Genomic DNA, 15,110 nt, shown 5'->3' with positions numbered 1-15,110 from the left:
GCATGTCTGATATTAAGGTAACCTTCTCATTTCACCTCATGACCGACATGGTCATGAAGGTATTTTGTGTGAAAGCGCAAATATTTTTTTTTTTTAAATCTATTTTATTTATTATAAATATAATATAAAAATGTATGCCCAATAAACAAACTGAATAATACACAACTTAAATGGGTTATTTGTGACCAAAGTGGAAACTTACTATTAAAAACAAAAAATACATGTACCAGGTACATGTATTTGAACTGGTATAGGTTTATTGGATAAACGCTTTAATCTTTTAAAGTATTTGTCCATGTCAGTACTTAAAAGGAATTGTTCAAATATACAAATTAATTGAAAAATCACACGAAAAACATTTGAACCATCCTGTATATGCCTTTTTCAATTACATGCCGTTGGAACTGGACGGTAGTAGCTGTGATGTACAAGTGTGTGTGTTTGCCCCCGTAATTGTCAGACATGGTCACTATTGTTGACACTTGTTAAAGCCGGAGTCGCACCCAGGTCACGAGTCCTAACCCCCGGTGTCAGTCACGTAGAGTTGTCTCGGCAAACATTGCCGGTCGGTGCAAACAACTGGAGTGTGGTCAACACCACCCTGCTGGAGTGACGGCTGCCAATCAAGGTAATCGCCATGACAATGCACGTGCCAGATCAAAGGGTTCACCTGTGTTTTAGAATGCAGCTAGCTAGGTGCCTATGAGGACTAGTACATCATTGTCGGGGTTTTTTTTTAAAGTTTCTTAAGTTATTTTTTTCAAAGGAAGTGTTTGGCAAATATTTCTATTATACAAGTGCATTTATGATGCATACATGTATGCAAATCAGTTTTTCTGCCAGAGGATACTGAGGCGTAAAATTATGTACCCTAAAATGTTGAAAATTAATGCATATATTTTTATAAAATTTAGATAGATTATATTAACCAAAGTGCTGTTTAATATTTGGCATAGTAAATGAAATGCAATGTCCTAATAGAGGCACTAATGGTCTGTTTTATTTTTATTTACATATCCTCAGTTATATGGCATCAGATATATGGTTAAAGATCACACTGATAATGAGAGACGAAACCTACTCTTGCCACATCATAGGCAATTTGTGTCAATTAGCAGCAAGGGATCTTTTATACACCCAATCTGGAATGAGAAATAGCCCAATGGGCCCACGTACAGGGATCTGTCATAGATCAAGTACTCATCAGAAAACTTTACCACTGAGTTACATGTATGTCCCACCTCTGAATGTAAAGTTAAAGTCAGAACCTTTGTTTAATAGTTCCTGAAATTATAACATATCACTGCATTCACAGATGACAATAAGAAATATCGTAAACTTTGTAGGGTCTTCAAATGTAAGGTGTTGTTGTAAGATATTTTCAAAATCAAAAAACAAAGACAGAGTCAGTTTTCAAATGGCATTGATTTTCCTTCTTTGGAGTTTTATTAACAATTCTTTAAAAGTCAAGTAAAACCTCTCTAAAACCTCTTAAAACAAGACCCTCAGTAAACCAGAATTGCATCAAAACCAAATGTTTTTCATGGTTCTGTTTAAATATCAATACAGAAGAAACCCTCTTTAAACTGGATACCATTGTTAACCAGACTTTTTACTTGGTTCCTTGGTTTAGAGGGGTTTCACTGTAAACAATTTGTAGTTATTAAATGTGCAATAAAAACTAGTTCAGCCGACACACTAAAAAAATAAATGCCAGTGCATCTATCATGTCATCATTTGTGGAAAAACCATTAACTGATTATTAAAGCAAAAATCTATCTTGTCATTTCTCAGCCATCAAAGTCATTAGAAAAACATTACCAACAGCTGCACGAAATCTGAAACCATGCAACTGCACATCAAAACAGGAACTTATTTCCCAAAGATGCAGGTAAGGCTTATCTTATCAAGACCAAATGATAATTTTCACATTACATGGGAATCCCCGCTGATACTAGTTTACATTTGGCAATCTTGGTTTAACTATCAGCCCCAGTCTGTCCGGTTTCTGAAACTACACCCTAGCACATCAGTGATATTGCAAACATGTCATGATAGCAAAATGGTTGAACAGGTAAAAATAGTTAAGTTTTTCTCCCTTTAAATCTTTAAACTGCTATTTGTTGATATACATGTGCAGTATTTAAAACTTAAAAATATACCTTGAACTATTTTTCTAAACTAGGTTAAAGATATGTTTGGATTTTTTTCTAATTCCATACATCTGTTTGGGAGTTGAAGAACTTTAAGGATATGGCTATATGGTATGTTTCAACACTAAATAGAAATAGAAAGCCCATTGTCACTACTGTCAAAAAAGAAAAAAAGAAAAAGAAAGAAATGTTTTATTTAACGACACACTCAACACATTTTATTTACGGTTATATGGCATCAGACATATGGTTAAGGACCACACAGATTTTGAGAGGAAACCCGCTGTTGCCACTACATGGGCTACTCTTCCGATTAGCAGCAAGGGATCTTTTATTTGCGCTTCCCACAGGCAGGATAGCACAAACCAGTTATGGATCACTGGTCGGTGCAAGTGGTTTACACCTACCCATTGAGCCTTACGGAGCACTCACTCAGGGTTTGGAGTCGGTATCTGGATTAAAAATCCTATGCCTCGACTGGGATCCGAACCCAGTACCTACCAGCCTGTAGACCGATGGCCTGCCACGACGCCACCGAGGCCGGTCAAAAAAGCAAAATGGAATGCCCTATTTGAGTGGTATAGTTCCAAACTCTTATACTGTTAGTTATAATAAAGATATATAAAAAATAATTACACTGTTTTATTTTCATTATAAAAAAATAGTCAGCCTTCATCTCGTTCTCTTGTTTTCATTTCTTCCATATTGACAAATGCCAATACAAATGCTTATATTTCAGACAAACCGCCTATAAATGTAAAATTGAAATAATTTCTGACTGCTTGGTTTTCAAAAAACACTTTATATTTCCTCCACAAATAAAAATGTATATTTAATAAGAACAGATAAGAACGTAACAAGGCAAGAAAAGGAAAATCAATAATGTATGGAATGGTTGTCACTAATGAGAGGGCCCGACGTAAGTCCACTTAGGTTGTCAAAGGAAGATCATTATATCTGCCAAACAGCTTGTTAGAGGTTGCACTGCTCCAAACCAGAGGCTTCTTGGTCAGTCTGAAGTGCACTGAACATTCTGTAGCATCTAGAAATAGCAACCCCAGCTCTTCAGTATGTCATAATGACATGTTCGCTATTGGGGTGGGAGGACAGGACATAGTCCAGTGGTAGAGCACTCGCCTAATGCGTAGTCAGTCTAGGATTGGCCCCCATCGGTGGGCCCTTTGGGCTAATTCTTGTTTCAACTGGTGTAACAAATACCACAGTATGTACTATCCTGTCTGTGGGATGGTGCTGTTAATTGAAAAGAGTAGCTCATGTCATGGTAGCAACAGGTTTTTTCTCTCTTTACCTGTGTGGTCCTTAACCATATATCCAACATCATATAGCCATAATTATAATGTGTTGAGCATGTCATTAAATAAAACATTTGGGTCAGAATTTTGGACTGGAAGATGGGGGTTAAAACCACAAATAAGTATTGAAATAAGACACCACAAACTACTTAGTGCAGCCTGAGCATTGCTGTATAATTGTTCTTAAGTGCATTCTCCAAAAGGACTAAATGTTGAAATGTACAGCTGTTATGCAATTTTCAATCAAAAAGAGAGCTGATAGCTTAAATTTCATAACACCTCTATTTCTTGTAAGAAAATTAAATGCATGGTGCTGTTCTCTTTATATATGTTTTATTTTGATTGTAAACATTTTAATATCACCTATGCAGGAAACATTCTGTTTTCAAAATGTTGATTAGCGATATTTCTAGTCAACTGAAAACTGATTAGCAACTATTGTTTAATGTTTTAAAATTGTGTAGCAATCTCTGAAACTTGTGTAGAAAATTGCAACGTGAGACTGAACAAAATGTTACCTGCTATGGGAGTAAAACTTAGAGATTATTGGATGTACTGTTATATACATGTATACATGTACAATGTATGCCTTTTTTTTCCATTCTGAATGATTAGAACAAAATAATCTAAAAATTGCTGATGTTAACTGCAGCCATTATATTAGTAGTGTGCAAAGTACCAACTGGGTACAACTTCTGTTAGGTTAGTTGAGACAGAATTTTGTTATTTTTATTTTACTCATACTTTGTAAGTACAAAGTGTCAAGCTACTAGGTAACAAGTGATGTGAAAACAACACCGAGCTGACAACCCTGTTGATGACCGTAACACTCGTTCCATTGAATACTTAGATAAATATTTAGATAAACTTTAACTAGAAGTATAAGGACATGTGGTGGCTGCGTGTATGGACTGAAAGGTTCACCACCACGGTTTCCCTCCAGGGCTGAATTGTTAATCCAGGCTTAACGTACAGGTCTGTCTAGGTGCCGTGCCTTTTGAGGATTAGTCTTGTACAAGTCATAGCAATCATTGTTGATGACCATGTACCATGTAGGTACTAGTATTTATGTCTGGCTTCATATCTGTAAGCCTATACTGTAGGGTTAATCTCTTAAACATACCAGCGGGAACTTTCATGTGTTCTTTCAGGAACTCTCAGCTTTCCCAAATTAAAGTTGTACATTAATCTCGACAATGTAAAGTGGGAATGGCAATTTAATTACAAAGTTTCCTTGACTTCCCCAAATTAAAGTCATATGTTAATCTCTAAAATATACTGTGGGAATTGTGAAATAATTAAAAAGTTTCCATTACCTCAGCAATTAAAATTACACATTAATATCTAAAATGTGGGAAATGGCAACGTATTTACAAAGTTTCCATGACATTAAAGTTATATGTTAATCTCTAAATGTATAACGGGAATGGCAAGGTAATTACAAAGTTTCCTTGGTTCCCCATATTAAAGTTATACAAAGAGCAAATGGACAAATTAACAGTCACACTGGAAATTTTGAAAAAACCTAAATAATTTATCAAGCCTAACAAACCTGTAGAAATTGCCATGGAACTACAATGTAGATGCCTTTGATTTACCTGTCAAGAGGCACTCGCTGGAACTGTGGTGGGGGGAACCCCAAAAGTCCATCAAATGTGATTGATCTTATGATCCACCATACCTCAAGCAAGTGCTCTCCCACCGAGCTACATTTAACCTATGTGCTGCTGGGGTATAACTAAACACATATCCCTTTCCTTAAAGTATAGTCATCAAGGACAAGTTTCTATACTAAACATTTACCTCCATGACATGACAGCAGCCCTGTCATTGTTGTGTGGGGTTATAAATGTCAGCCAGGTTATTGAGGCCATGTACCATTAGCCAGACCACGTTCTTTTTTATCTATGGTATGTAGGTTGGAGTTGAGTTTCAAAACAACTATATCTATGTGTGTTTGTTATGTTAAACTTTGGAACCTTTGTCATAACTTTACTCCAGGAACACAACATGCCACTATCTCCAGACCAGCAGATGGTTAGAAAGCTCGGCTCACCTATATTTATTAAGTGCTGAATAACCAGGGGCCTATTTCACAAAACATTGCAAGTTTACGTCTGCAACTAGCAGTCATATCGGTCATTCATTTACACGTGTTTGACATCAATTTCACACAGAAAATTACATCATTACAGAAGACGGAGCATTTTAAGGACAAAAGAAAATGAATTATGCATACTTCAAAGTATATTTCTTGTACTATAATAGTAATAAGAATTGTGGTTTAGTTGTTGATTTACATTTACATGCAAAACTAGGCTTACGATGTTTTGAGAAATTGGGCATGTAACTAGACATGTCATTGTAAAGTGACATTTTTAGTTTACTACAAGTATCATGTTTATCTAGATAGAGAGGACCCTATATTACTGTGTCCTAATTCTTGTTTTGCTGCTTTCCTCTCCATATTATTTTAGGCTAGATGTGATCCTGATAGGTAAACATATTCCAGAGGATGCATTTCATCAAAAAAGCATCTAGTCCATCTAAGCTATAAGTTCTTCATAATAGGAGTCCTGTAATAAAGAACTTATATCACAGCTACATTTTTATTTAGGATCACTTCAGAAATCATCACACTGGAACAAGTATTAGACCAGTAACTGAATAAAATAATATAATTCGGCTTTGCATGTATTTGCAATAAAACAAATTTTTAGCCAATATTCAAATAAAATTAAACTCTCCACCAAAGACCCACCCCCATCTCCCAGGAACACGATGTAGTTCTGTAGTCTGTAGTAGACATGTGGTGTGTTATTACAGGGTTCTTGTGTTTTGTCGATAACTCTCAATTATTGTTGTCAGCAAGGTTTTATCCAAATGATTTCTCTAATTGCTAAGCTTGCTCATTTTAACATAACTTTTACCTGCTGCATTTTCAGGATCACCAACACTAGGCTTCCATAAGAAGAACTATAGTAGCAGGATCTATCCTTATCGGTATTTCATGACTGGTATATCAAGGGCCATGGTATCTGTATGATTATGTCTGTTGGAGCATATAAAAGAATTCTACCTGCTAATAAGATGCAACTGGCCTTGGTGATATAGTGGTTAAGTCATCAAACTAACTTAAAACTGGTAGGTACTGGATTCGAATCCCAGTACTGGCTCCTACCCAGAGCGAGTTTAATGACTTGATGTCTACTTTGACTTATCTCTCACTAACCACTAACAACTAACTATCAATCCACTGTCCTACACCGACAGTCCAAAGAGCTGAAGTGTAAACCCAGGACGATGTTCTAGAATTGTAACTGGATATAAGCACGGAAATAAGTATAAATGAAATAAAATAAATTGGATGCTGTTGCCTGTGTTATAATGTGGGAGCAACAGGTTTCTTTTCTCATTCTCTAGACTCAATAGGCCAATGAAACAATGTGCTGGGGTGTCATTCATTTCCTTTCGCATACCCCCTTTCCATTTAATCATAATGGATTTTAAAAAATTATCTTTCTATTAAAACGTGCTGTACTAATATAACTATGCATCTATCTGTAATAAAAAAAACAGTACTTGATCATCCAATCAGATACTTATTCTAATAAAAGTTTAACAACATGCTGCTGAATTGCAAAATCATACACAAAGGATGTTTTGCAGATTAAATCAAAATAACTGTCACAAGACAATGTGTGGCCAACCTTGAAATACAGAATAAGAAAACATGAACTTTACTCCCATCTGTAAGTTCAAGCTCAGGGTATGACAATAACTACATCTTACTTTGCACATGTGAAAAAAAAAAGACTACAAAAAAGCCCCATCTTACATTTATCTAAAAACTTACCTAGCAGTCAAAAACAACGAATCTTCCATGAACTTTTGTTATGTCCGGAGGTGTCTCCTACTTGCGTACCTCTATATGGAAGTAAATCATAGATGACCTCACTTGACCCGACCCGCTCTACCAGGCGGAGTGTCACTGATGCATGACATGACATTCAAGTCATGCCAGACATTCAACACTGAGTGTTGTCAGTCTGCAGCAAGGTAAATGTTCACACAACAACATATAGCACTGGTCTTGTACTGAATGTCAATAAAAACAAAAATCACTGCAGCAACCTTTGCAACCTACACTAGGTCCTGGATCACCCTCAACAGCCTTCACACCTACACTAGGTCCTGGCTCACCCTCAACAGCCTTCACACTTACACTAGGTTCTGGATGACCCTCAACAACCTTCACACCTACACTAGGTCCTGGATCACCTTCAACAGCCTTTACATCCTACACTAGGTCCTGCATCACCCTCAATAACCTTCACACCTACACTAGGTCCTGGATCACCCTCAACAGCCTTCACAACCTACACTAGGTCCTGGATCACCCTCAACAGCCTTCACATCCTACACTAGGTCCTGGATCACCCTCAACAGCTTTCGCAACCTATACTAGGTCCTGGATCACCCTCAACAGCCTTCACACCTACACTAGGTCCTGGATCACCCTCAATAACCTTCACACCTACACTAGGTCCTGGATCACCCTCAACAGCCTTCACAACCTACACTAAGTCCTGGATCACCCTCAACAGCCTTCACATCCTACACTAGGTCCTGGATCACCCTCAACAGCCTTCACAACCTACACTAGGTCCTGGATCACCCTCAACAGCCTTCACATCCTATACTAGGTCCTGGATCACCCTCAACAGCCTTCACATCCTACACTAGGTCCTGGATCACCCTCAACAGCCTTCTCAACCTATACTAGGTCCTGCAGTCACAGATCACTAGAAAATCTCCTCAACAGCCTTCACAAACACTAGGTCCGGTGGTTACAGATCACTAGAAAAATCACCCTCAAAACACTTCACACCACACTAGGTGTTGTAGTCACAGATCACAAAAAAATCACCTACAACAGCCTCCACACCACACTAGGACCTGTGGCTACAAATCACAATAGCCTTCAGAGAGCCATCACACAACCCTGGATCCCTTACCCAGCTCACAGATCACTAGAAAATCAACTCAGCAGCCTTCGCACAACCCCAGGCATGACACCGGCTCTTTGCACAAGTCTTAACTCCCAACCAACACAATTTAAAAGTCAAGATCCATAAGTTCAACTCAACTGTTACAAAAATATACTGGGGCATTGTAAGTGGAATTCAGTCGTAGCAGTTTCAAGAAAAACATCTTAAAAGGTTAAAATCCGAAAAATATGACTGGTATGTTGTAAATGGAATTAATTAATTCCATGAATATGCTGCACTGAAGCTAGAATCTGGTATTAATGTGTTTACCTGTCACTGTTGTTATTTATCAACTGGCTCACTCAGTGTCACTGCAGTAATAAATGGATATAAATATATGCACACCTGTTGCTTTCTGGTCGGCTGTTTTATCAAATAAATGCTGGCAATTAACCTAGTCTTCAGATGGAAACAATTGCAAGGTATTGTTACAAATTGATAATCAATCACTGGAACAGCACAGTAATTGAAAATCACAAATGTAAATATTGTTTCAAATAGGATGCCAGATTAACACAAGGCTTTCGTCTAGTTATGGTAATAAACTGGATTGAAGAGCTGGGCCCAAAACAATGTTGCTTGGCACAAGTGATCTTATATTTTAAATCAGAGTTGACAGGTAGGATTTCTTTATTAATCCATTATGAGGGTCAGTGTACTTAACAAATGTGGCTATGCCCAATTACGGTTCAGGCACCTCAAAACCAGGTGCAACCACCAACCTTGGGGATATTATCAAGTTTTATTGGTTAGACAGGAGCAAAAGTTAAAGTTTGTTTGTAATGACACCACTGGAGCACATTGTTTAATTAATCAGTAGAGTAGGAAGATGTCAAAAAGTGTGGGGGGGGGGGGGATGCACACTTTTATATTTACACACTTTTACACTACTATAATGCAAATATAAAGCAAAATATCTGAAAACTGGGGGGCACATGCCCCCTTGCCCCCCCCCCCCCCCCCCCCCCCACTTCCTACACCAGTGTTAATCATCTGCTATTGGATGTCAAACATTTGGTAATTCTGACAAGTATTTTACCACAGACAGGAAAGCACATATCACAGCCTTTGACCACACATGATGTACTGGTTGGAATGAGTAAACGATAGGAGCAAATGATCTATCTTTCTTTCTTGTTCTTTTTTTTTCTTTTCTTTTTCTTGGTTTTTCTTTTATTACTTCTTTTTTTTTTTTACTTTTTTTTTTTTCAATTTTTTTTTTTGTTACCTGGCAGATTTATTGTCAAACCATTGGAGCGGTTGCTGACTAACAAATCTGTCATGTTACCCAAGCATCCCATCTCAAGTGTCTTCTCTCATTGTTTACACACTTTAAAAAGAATATTGTGTGTCTAAAACATTCACCCAAATGACTTTGCCTGTTGTAAAGTAACTGATAATTGTACAGGATGGTGTATTCAATAAATCAAGCTGGGTTTCATCTGCTGGTGGATTACCGCCCATAGTTTAAGTGCATAAGATTCAATGACCACACAATCAAAATAATCCATTCATCCATTTATACTTATTTTTATGCTTATGTCCAATTAATGTTCAAGCATACTGTCCTGGGCACACTCCTCATCTATCTGGGCTGTCTGCCCAGCACAGTGGGATAGTGGTTAGTGAGAGATAAGTCGGTATAGCGGGCCTAGCGGCCTTACACCTACCCACGAAGTCATTAAACTCGGAGTCATTAAACTCGCTATGTGGGAGCCAGTACTGGGATGTGTAGCATTTTGTTTTCATCACTGATGCTGATTCGAAAATAATAAAAAATAAGGAGATAATATTTTTTTCAAAAAGGCAAACAAAGGAAACAAAATGTCTGTTATCAGAATTTGATTGATGAGGCAGGAAGGCTTACTACAGAACAAAAACTGATTATACTCAGGAGACATTTTGTTCAGTATCACATTGCGATTCGCTAAGCAAGTTTCAGAGATCACTATACATTTCTGTTACATTAAATATTAGTAGTCGCAAGTCAGTTTTTTAAACTGCCAGCAAATGTTGTTAATCAAAATTTTGACAACAAAATGTTCCCCGATACTGAAAAGCAGTGGGGTTGAATTAAATTATTACAGCTCTCATCTAAGGTGCAAGAAACCATAGAAAGGATATCCGTAATAAAGATATTTCTTGTCCGCTGGACTGAATTAGCCAGCTTTTGCATGGTGCTAGATAAATTGGTTTAGCACATCAGAGCTAGATGATTTCTACATAAGCCTGATGTCATAACTCATGTTTCACAACTGATGTCATAATTCGTGTTTATCAGAATTCTGTTGAATTAGATATTCCCCAAGTTGCCATTTCACGTTGGATCATTGTGTTAAAAATATTTTAACAAATTGGTATTTTCAACTTTATATTGATTGTTACGTTGTTACATTTCTGTTGTTGCATAATGTGAATTATATTGTCTGCATATGATTAAATGAGTTTGTAGGTAAAAAGTTTTGGAATCCTTCTACAATAAACAAATCATAGCTTACAAATTAATGTTTTGTACTGTAATTAAATGGGCAAGAAAAATAATCAATCACTATTGTGAGGTATAGATAAGGCAATTCCAACACTCGGGACAAAATGTCCCTTGGGATGGAATTGCCTTATCTATACCTCACAACAGTGATAGATTCTATTAATATGTAACAGGTTTTGGTAGCAGATTAAGTCATTGGGTTTAAGACTGGTAGGTAATGAGTTTACATCCAGTCACCGACTTATATTCAGAATGAGTTTCAATGGTTCAGTGTGTGTGTGTGTGGGGGGGATGTTTATAAGGCTACAACACCAACTTCTCTCTCATTAACTACTACCACCCCCCCCCCCCCCCCCCCCCCCCCGCCATGGAATCGTGGGCTGGTGGAGTCAGAACCCGAATCCATGGTGGGCATGCCTGAACCGTAAGGATGTGGGCACGTTAATACAGTTCCCTTCCCTTCCCTTAACTACTAACAACTAACCATTAGCTCCTGTCCTCCAGACTGCCCTGATGTCCAAAGGTGTGTGTTTGTGTGTGTCCAGTACAGTATGCTTAAACCTTAACTGGATGTAAGCATAAAAATCAAGTGTACAAACATTAATATACCTTTATACCCACCGTGTTAAAGAGTTTAAAATGACAATACAATGTAAAACATATCAATCACTACATTATTTTTCAAAACATATATTATCTGTGATGCTCTTCATTATTGCACACATCAATATGTTAAAAGTAAAACTGTTCTAAATCTTAAAAGTACTATGTTTGTTAATATCTAGAAACAATATAAAAAGTATTACAGCAGTACAGATTGGAAATAAAATAATACAGTCATTATTTGACACCAGTGGCTTAGTGTGGGTTGCTAGCGCCCGGGGCAAGGCAAGTATTGCGCCCCTAACCAGTGGACCATTAGCACTCCCCGAGTCCCTTTCACCAGTCCAGAATTTTGCACCTGGGGCAACCACCCCGATAGCCCCGCCCACACTATGTCACTGTTTGACACTTACCTTTTGCATGTTACCTGGAAAATGAATTACCTGCAATTAAAAGTTTTACTTACCACTGGAGTTGTGTTCATCATTTTCCTCTGATGCGTCTTCATTGAAAGACACGTTTGTTCTTGCCGACTTCCCGCTGTGCTGTGTTAGAGTCTGTAAAACAAACGACAACGTAAAACGCCTACTTTTGTGACAACTGTGAGGTGCAGCACGCAACAAAGCATTCAACTACATGTAGGATTGACAGTCTACCTCAGGTGCATTCTCACAATGTGACTTACAGTAACAATGAGTAGTAGGTAATTTGCTTTCAGTTAGTCACTGAAAATAGAATATATACTGTTAGTTTAGACTTCCTTAGACTTGTCGTGTGCAGGTAAAACCATTGATTTGGATGCTGTCATGCCACTGTTATTTGCTGCAAACTATTACTGAAGTCAAACATCCAAATGGCTTCACCAAAGCATTCAACTGACATCAACAAACTTTCTCACAAAGCAACTTTAGTAACACACTGTAACATGGTGTCTCATCATCAGTTATAGGAAACTGGACACATTCTAATGGTATTTTATCTTTCTTTTCACTATGAAGTCAGTTAAAATATTTGCAATTTAGGTGTTCTTTCAATAAAACTCGATTACTTTCCATACTTGTCAACTTTAATATCCAAATGTCTTTGCACCCAGCCATATACACTTTTTCGACTTCACACAAAAGAATTCTGATTATGTAACAAAGCGGTCATACAGTACTGACAGTACCTACTGATTACTATCTATTGTCCTCCATCGAAATGTCTTTACACCAATCTCTAAAATTTTCACCCTCACAAGGAATAACTCCAATTTCTGACCTACCTCTTTATGAAGCAAGTACTTCGAGTCTTAATTGCAGAATAAGTGTACACCTCTTTCCCCCGAAACTGAACAATGGGCAAGTCAACGATAGCGAAATAACAGACAATATTGTTGTTGGGCCACCGGAAACTTTGGGGATCACAATAACACAATTACAGAGGACACAGAACACAGGCCAACAATTACCTCAACCGTCACCCATTTCCATGAATATGTTAAGTCCAGCGAATGATTTCCCATTGTGGAACCAAACTGAAATGTCAGCATCCACTAATTTCATCTAAGCAGATCAGATGTGGGCCAGTTGGAAGAAGCTAGACATTTGAATCAGGAGTAGGGTTTTTTTTAAGGATAACCTGTTTTACACAAATATTACACCTAATTTCCAATAACTATCACTCAAGTTGTCAAAGAATATAGGGTGAGTGTTATAATTTTCACCCTACAGGCATTGCATTTAAAAAAAAAAAATTATAAAGGTAGGAGACAATTGTTAAGGTACTGAAAACAACAGCCTGCCTGTACATACACCTACTAGACATGCATGTATGGTATTTAAACACCTATTATGGAAACAATGTAACAATGTAGCCAGTCACTGTGTAGTTTGGTACTGTGTAGCTGAAACAATATTTGTATCATTAACCTGTCAGAACCTGTATACACCTCGTTTCAGTTGACACTAGCTGTTATCAGTCGATGCTGTGGACATTAATGAAAATCTTAATTGCTTTAGTGCCTGCGAGGCAATGTTTTGATACTGTCTTATACATAAGATTCTTCATACCCAACAATGAAGATAGAAGACAAATTTTGATGTTAGTTTGATGTTCATGATGTCAATGAATATTTTTAATGAGCAGACATTCGAAACTGATCTAGTAATAATAATATTAATTAATAACTAATATAGTTGTACCATTCACTGGTGTGTTTTCTGGTGGAATGTAGCTCAGTTATAAAGTATTTGTCTGAGATGTTGTAAAGCTTGTTTGGTTTAATGACACCACTAGAGCACCTTCATTAATTAACCATCAGCTATTGGATGTCAAACATTTGGTTATTTCTGACATGTAGTCTTCAGAGGAAACTCTACTTTTTTCCAATAAAAAGTGATCTTTGATAAGCACTTTCCCACAGACATGAAAGCACATACCATGGCCTTTTATATACCATGCAACAGGCATTGGCTAGGACAAGTAAAAACCCAGTGGGTCTGCCAAAGAGGTTTAATACTAATAGTCTTCAGAAAAAAGTCCGTATTTTTTTTCTCCATTTATAGAAAGGGATCTTTTAAAAGCACTTTTCCCAGACATGCAAGCACATACCATGGCCTTTGATATACCAGTTATGGCACACTGGTTGAAATGGGTAAAAAGCAAATGGGTCCGCCAAAGAGGTTCAGTCCTAGGACTCAAGTGAGCTCTACTGTCTGAGCTGAATCCTTCATCAGGTGATGTAAGTCATAGGATTGAACTCCTGTGGTTACACTCAAACTGGTGCACCAAAGGCTGTGGTATGTGCTGTCATATGCATATATACTGACATAAAAAAAAAACATACATAAAATTTTAATAATTTGATAAATTTAAACCAATTTAGAAACCACCTTACAAACACTTTGCATGTATCATGAAGTACATCTAGATGTATCATGAAGTGCATTGTCACATCTAGATGTATCATGAAGTGCATTGTCACATCTAGATGTATCATGAAGTGCATTGTCACATCTAGATGTTGAACTTCATGATACATTCGTGGCAGGACATAGCTCAATGGTACAGTGCTCTCCCTGATGCGTGATCAATCTAGGATCGATTCCAGTCGGTGGGCTATTTCTCGTTCCAGCCAGTGCTCCACAAATGGTATAACAAAGGCTGTGGTGTGTACTATTCTGTCTGTGGGATGCTGCTAATCGAAAAGAATAACCCATGAAATGGCAATGGCAGGTTTCCTCTCTCAATATCTGTGTGGTCCTTAACCATATGTCCGATGCCATATAACCGTAAATAAAATGTGTTGAGTGCATCGTTAAATAAAACATTTCCTTCCTTCATGATACTTTCATATCCCACCGTACCATTTGTTGGTTTTCAATAATACAATTTCAAGCCTTGTAAAGTTTCTTTTGGATGTCAGTATAAATATAAAAGATCACTAATGTTAACTAATATCATATACATACCAGAGTTAACTGATAATTAATGAGTGGGTTTCTTCTTTATACATTCAAAA

At 37.3% G+C, this 15,110-nt stretch overlaps 1 protein-coding gene across 2 annotated transcripts in view; it reads right to left on the bottom strand.

The window, feature by feature from the left end:
* LOC121371061 overlaps positions 1-15,110 on the bottom strand; it is a 109,732-nt gene that overhangs the window by 69,598 nt on the left and 25,024 nt on the right. The window contains exon 2 of one of the 2 annotated variants that reach the window (XM_041496684.1): positions 12,075-12,165. In XM_041496684.1, coding sequence (XP_041352618.1) covers positions 12,075-12,165 — 91 coding nt within the window. Of the gene's footprint in view, positions 1-7,322; positions 9,374-12,074; positions 12,166-15,110 lie in introns of those variants that run through there. The other variant, XM_041496685.1, reaches the window with a different exon arrangement.

Source organism: Gigantopelta aegis, chromosome 4 (assembly GCF_016097555.1).
Source record: "Gigantopelta aegis isolate Gae_Host chromosome 4, Gae_host_genome, whole genome shotgun sequence".
In the NCBI taxonomy this organism is placed as follows: Eukaryota; Metazoa; Mollusca; class Gastropoda; order Neomphalida; family Peltospiridae; genus Gigantopelta; species Gigantopelta aegis.
The sequence above is the reverse complement of the archived record's forward strand: the minus strand, read 5'-3'. Positions and strand labels throughout refer to the sequence as shown.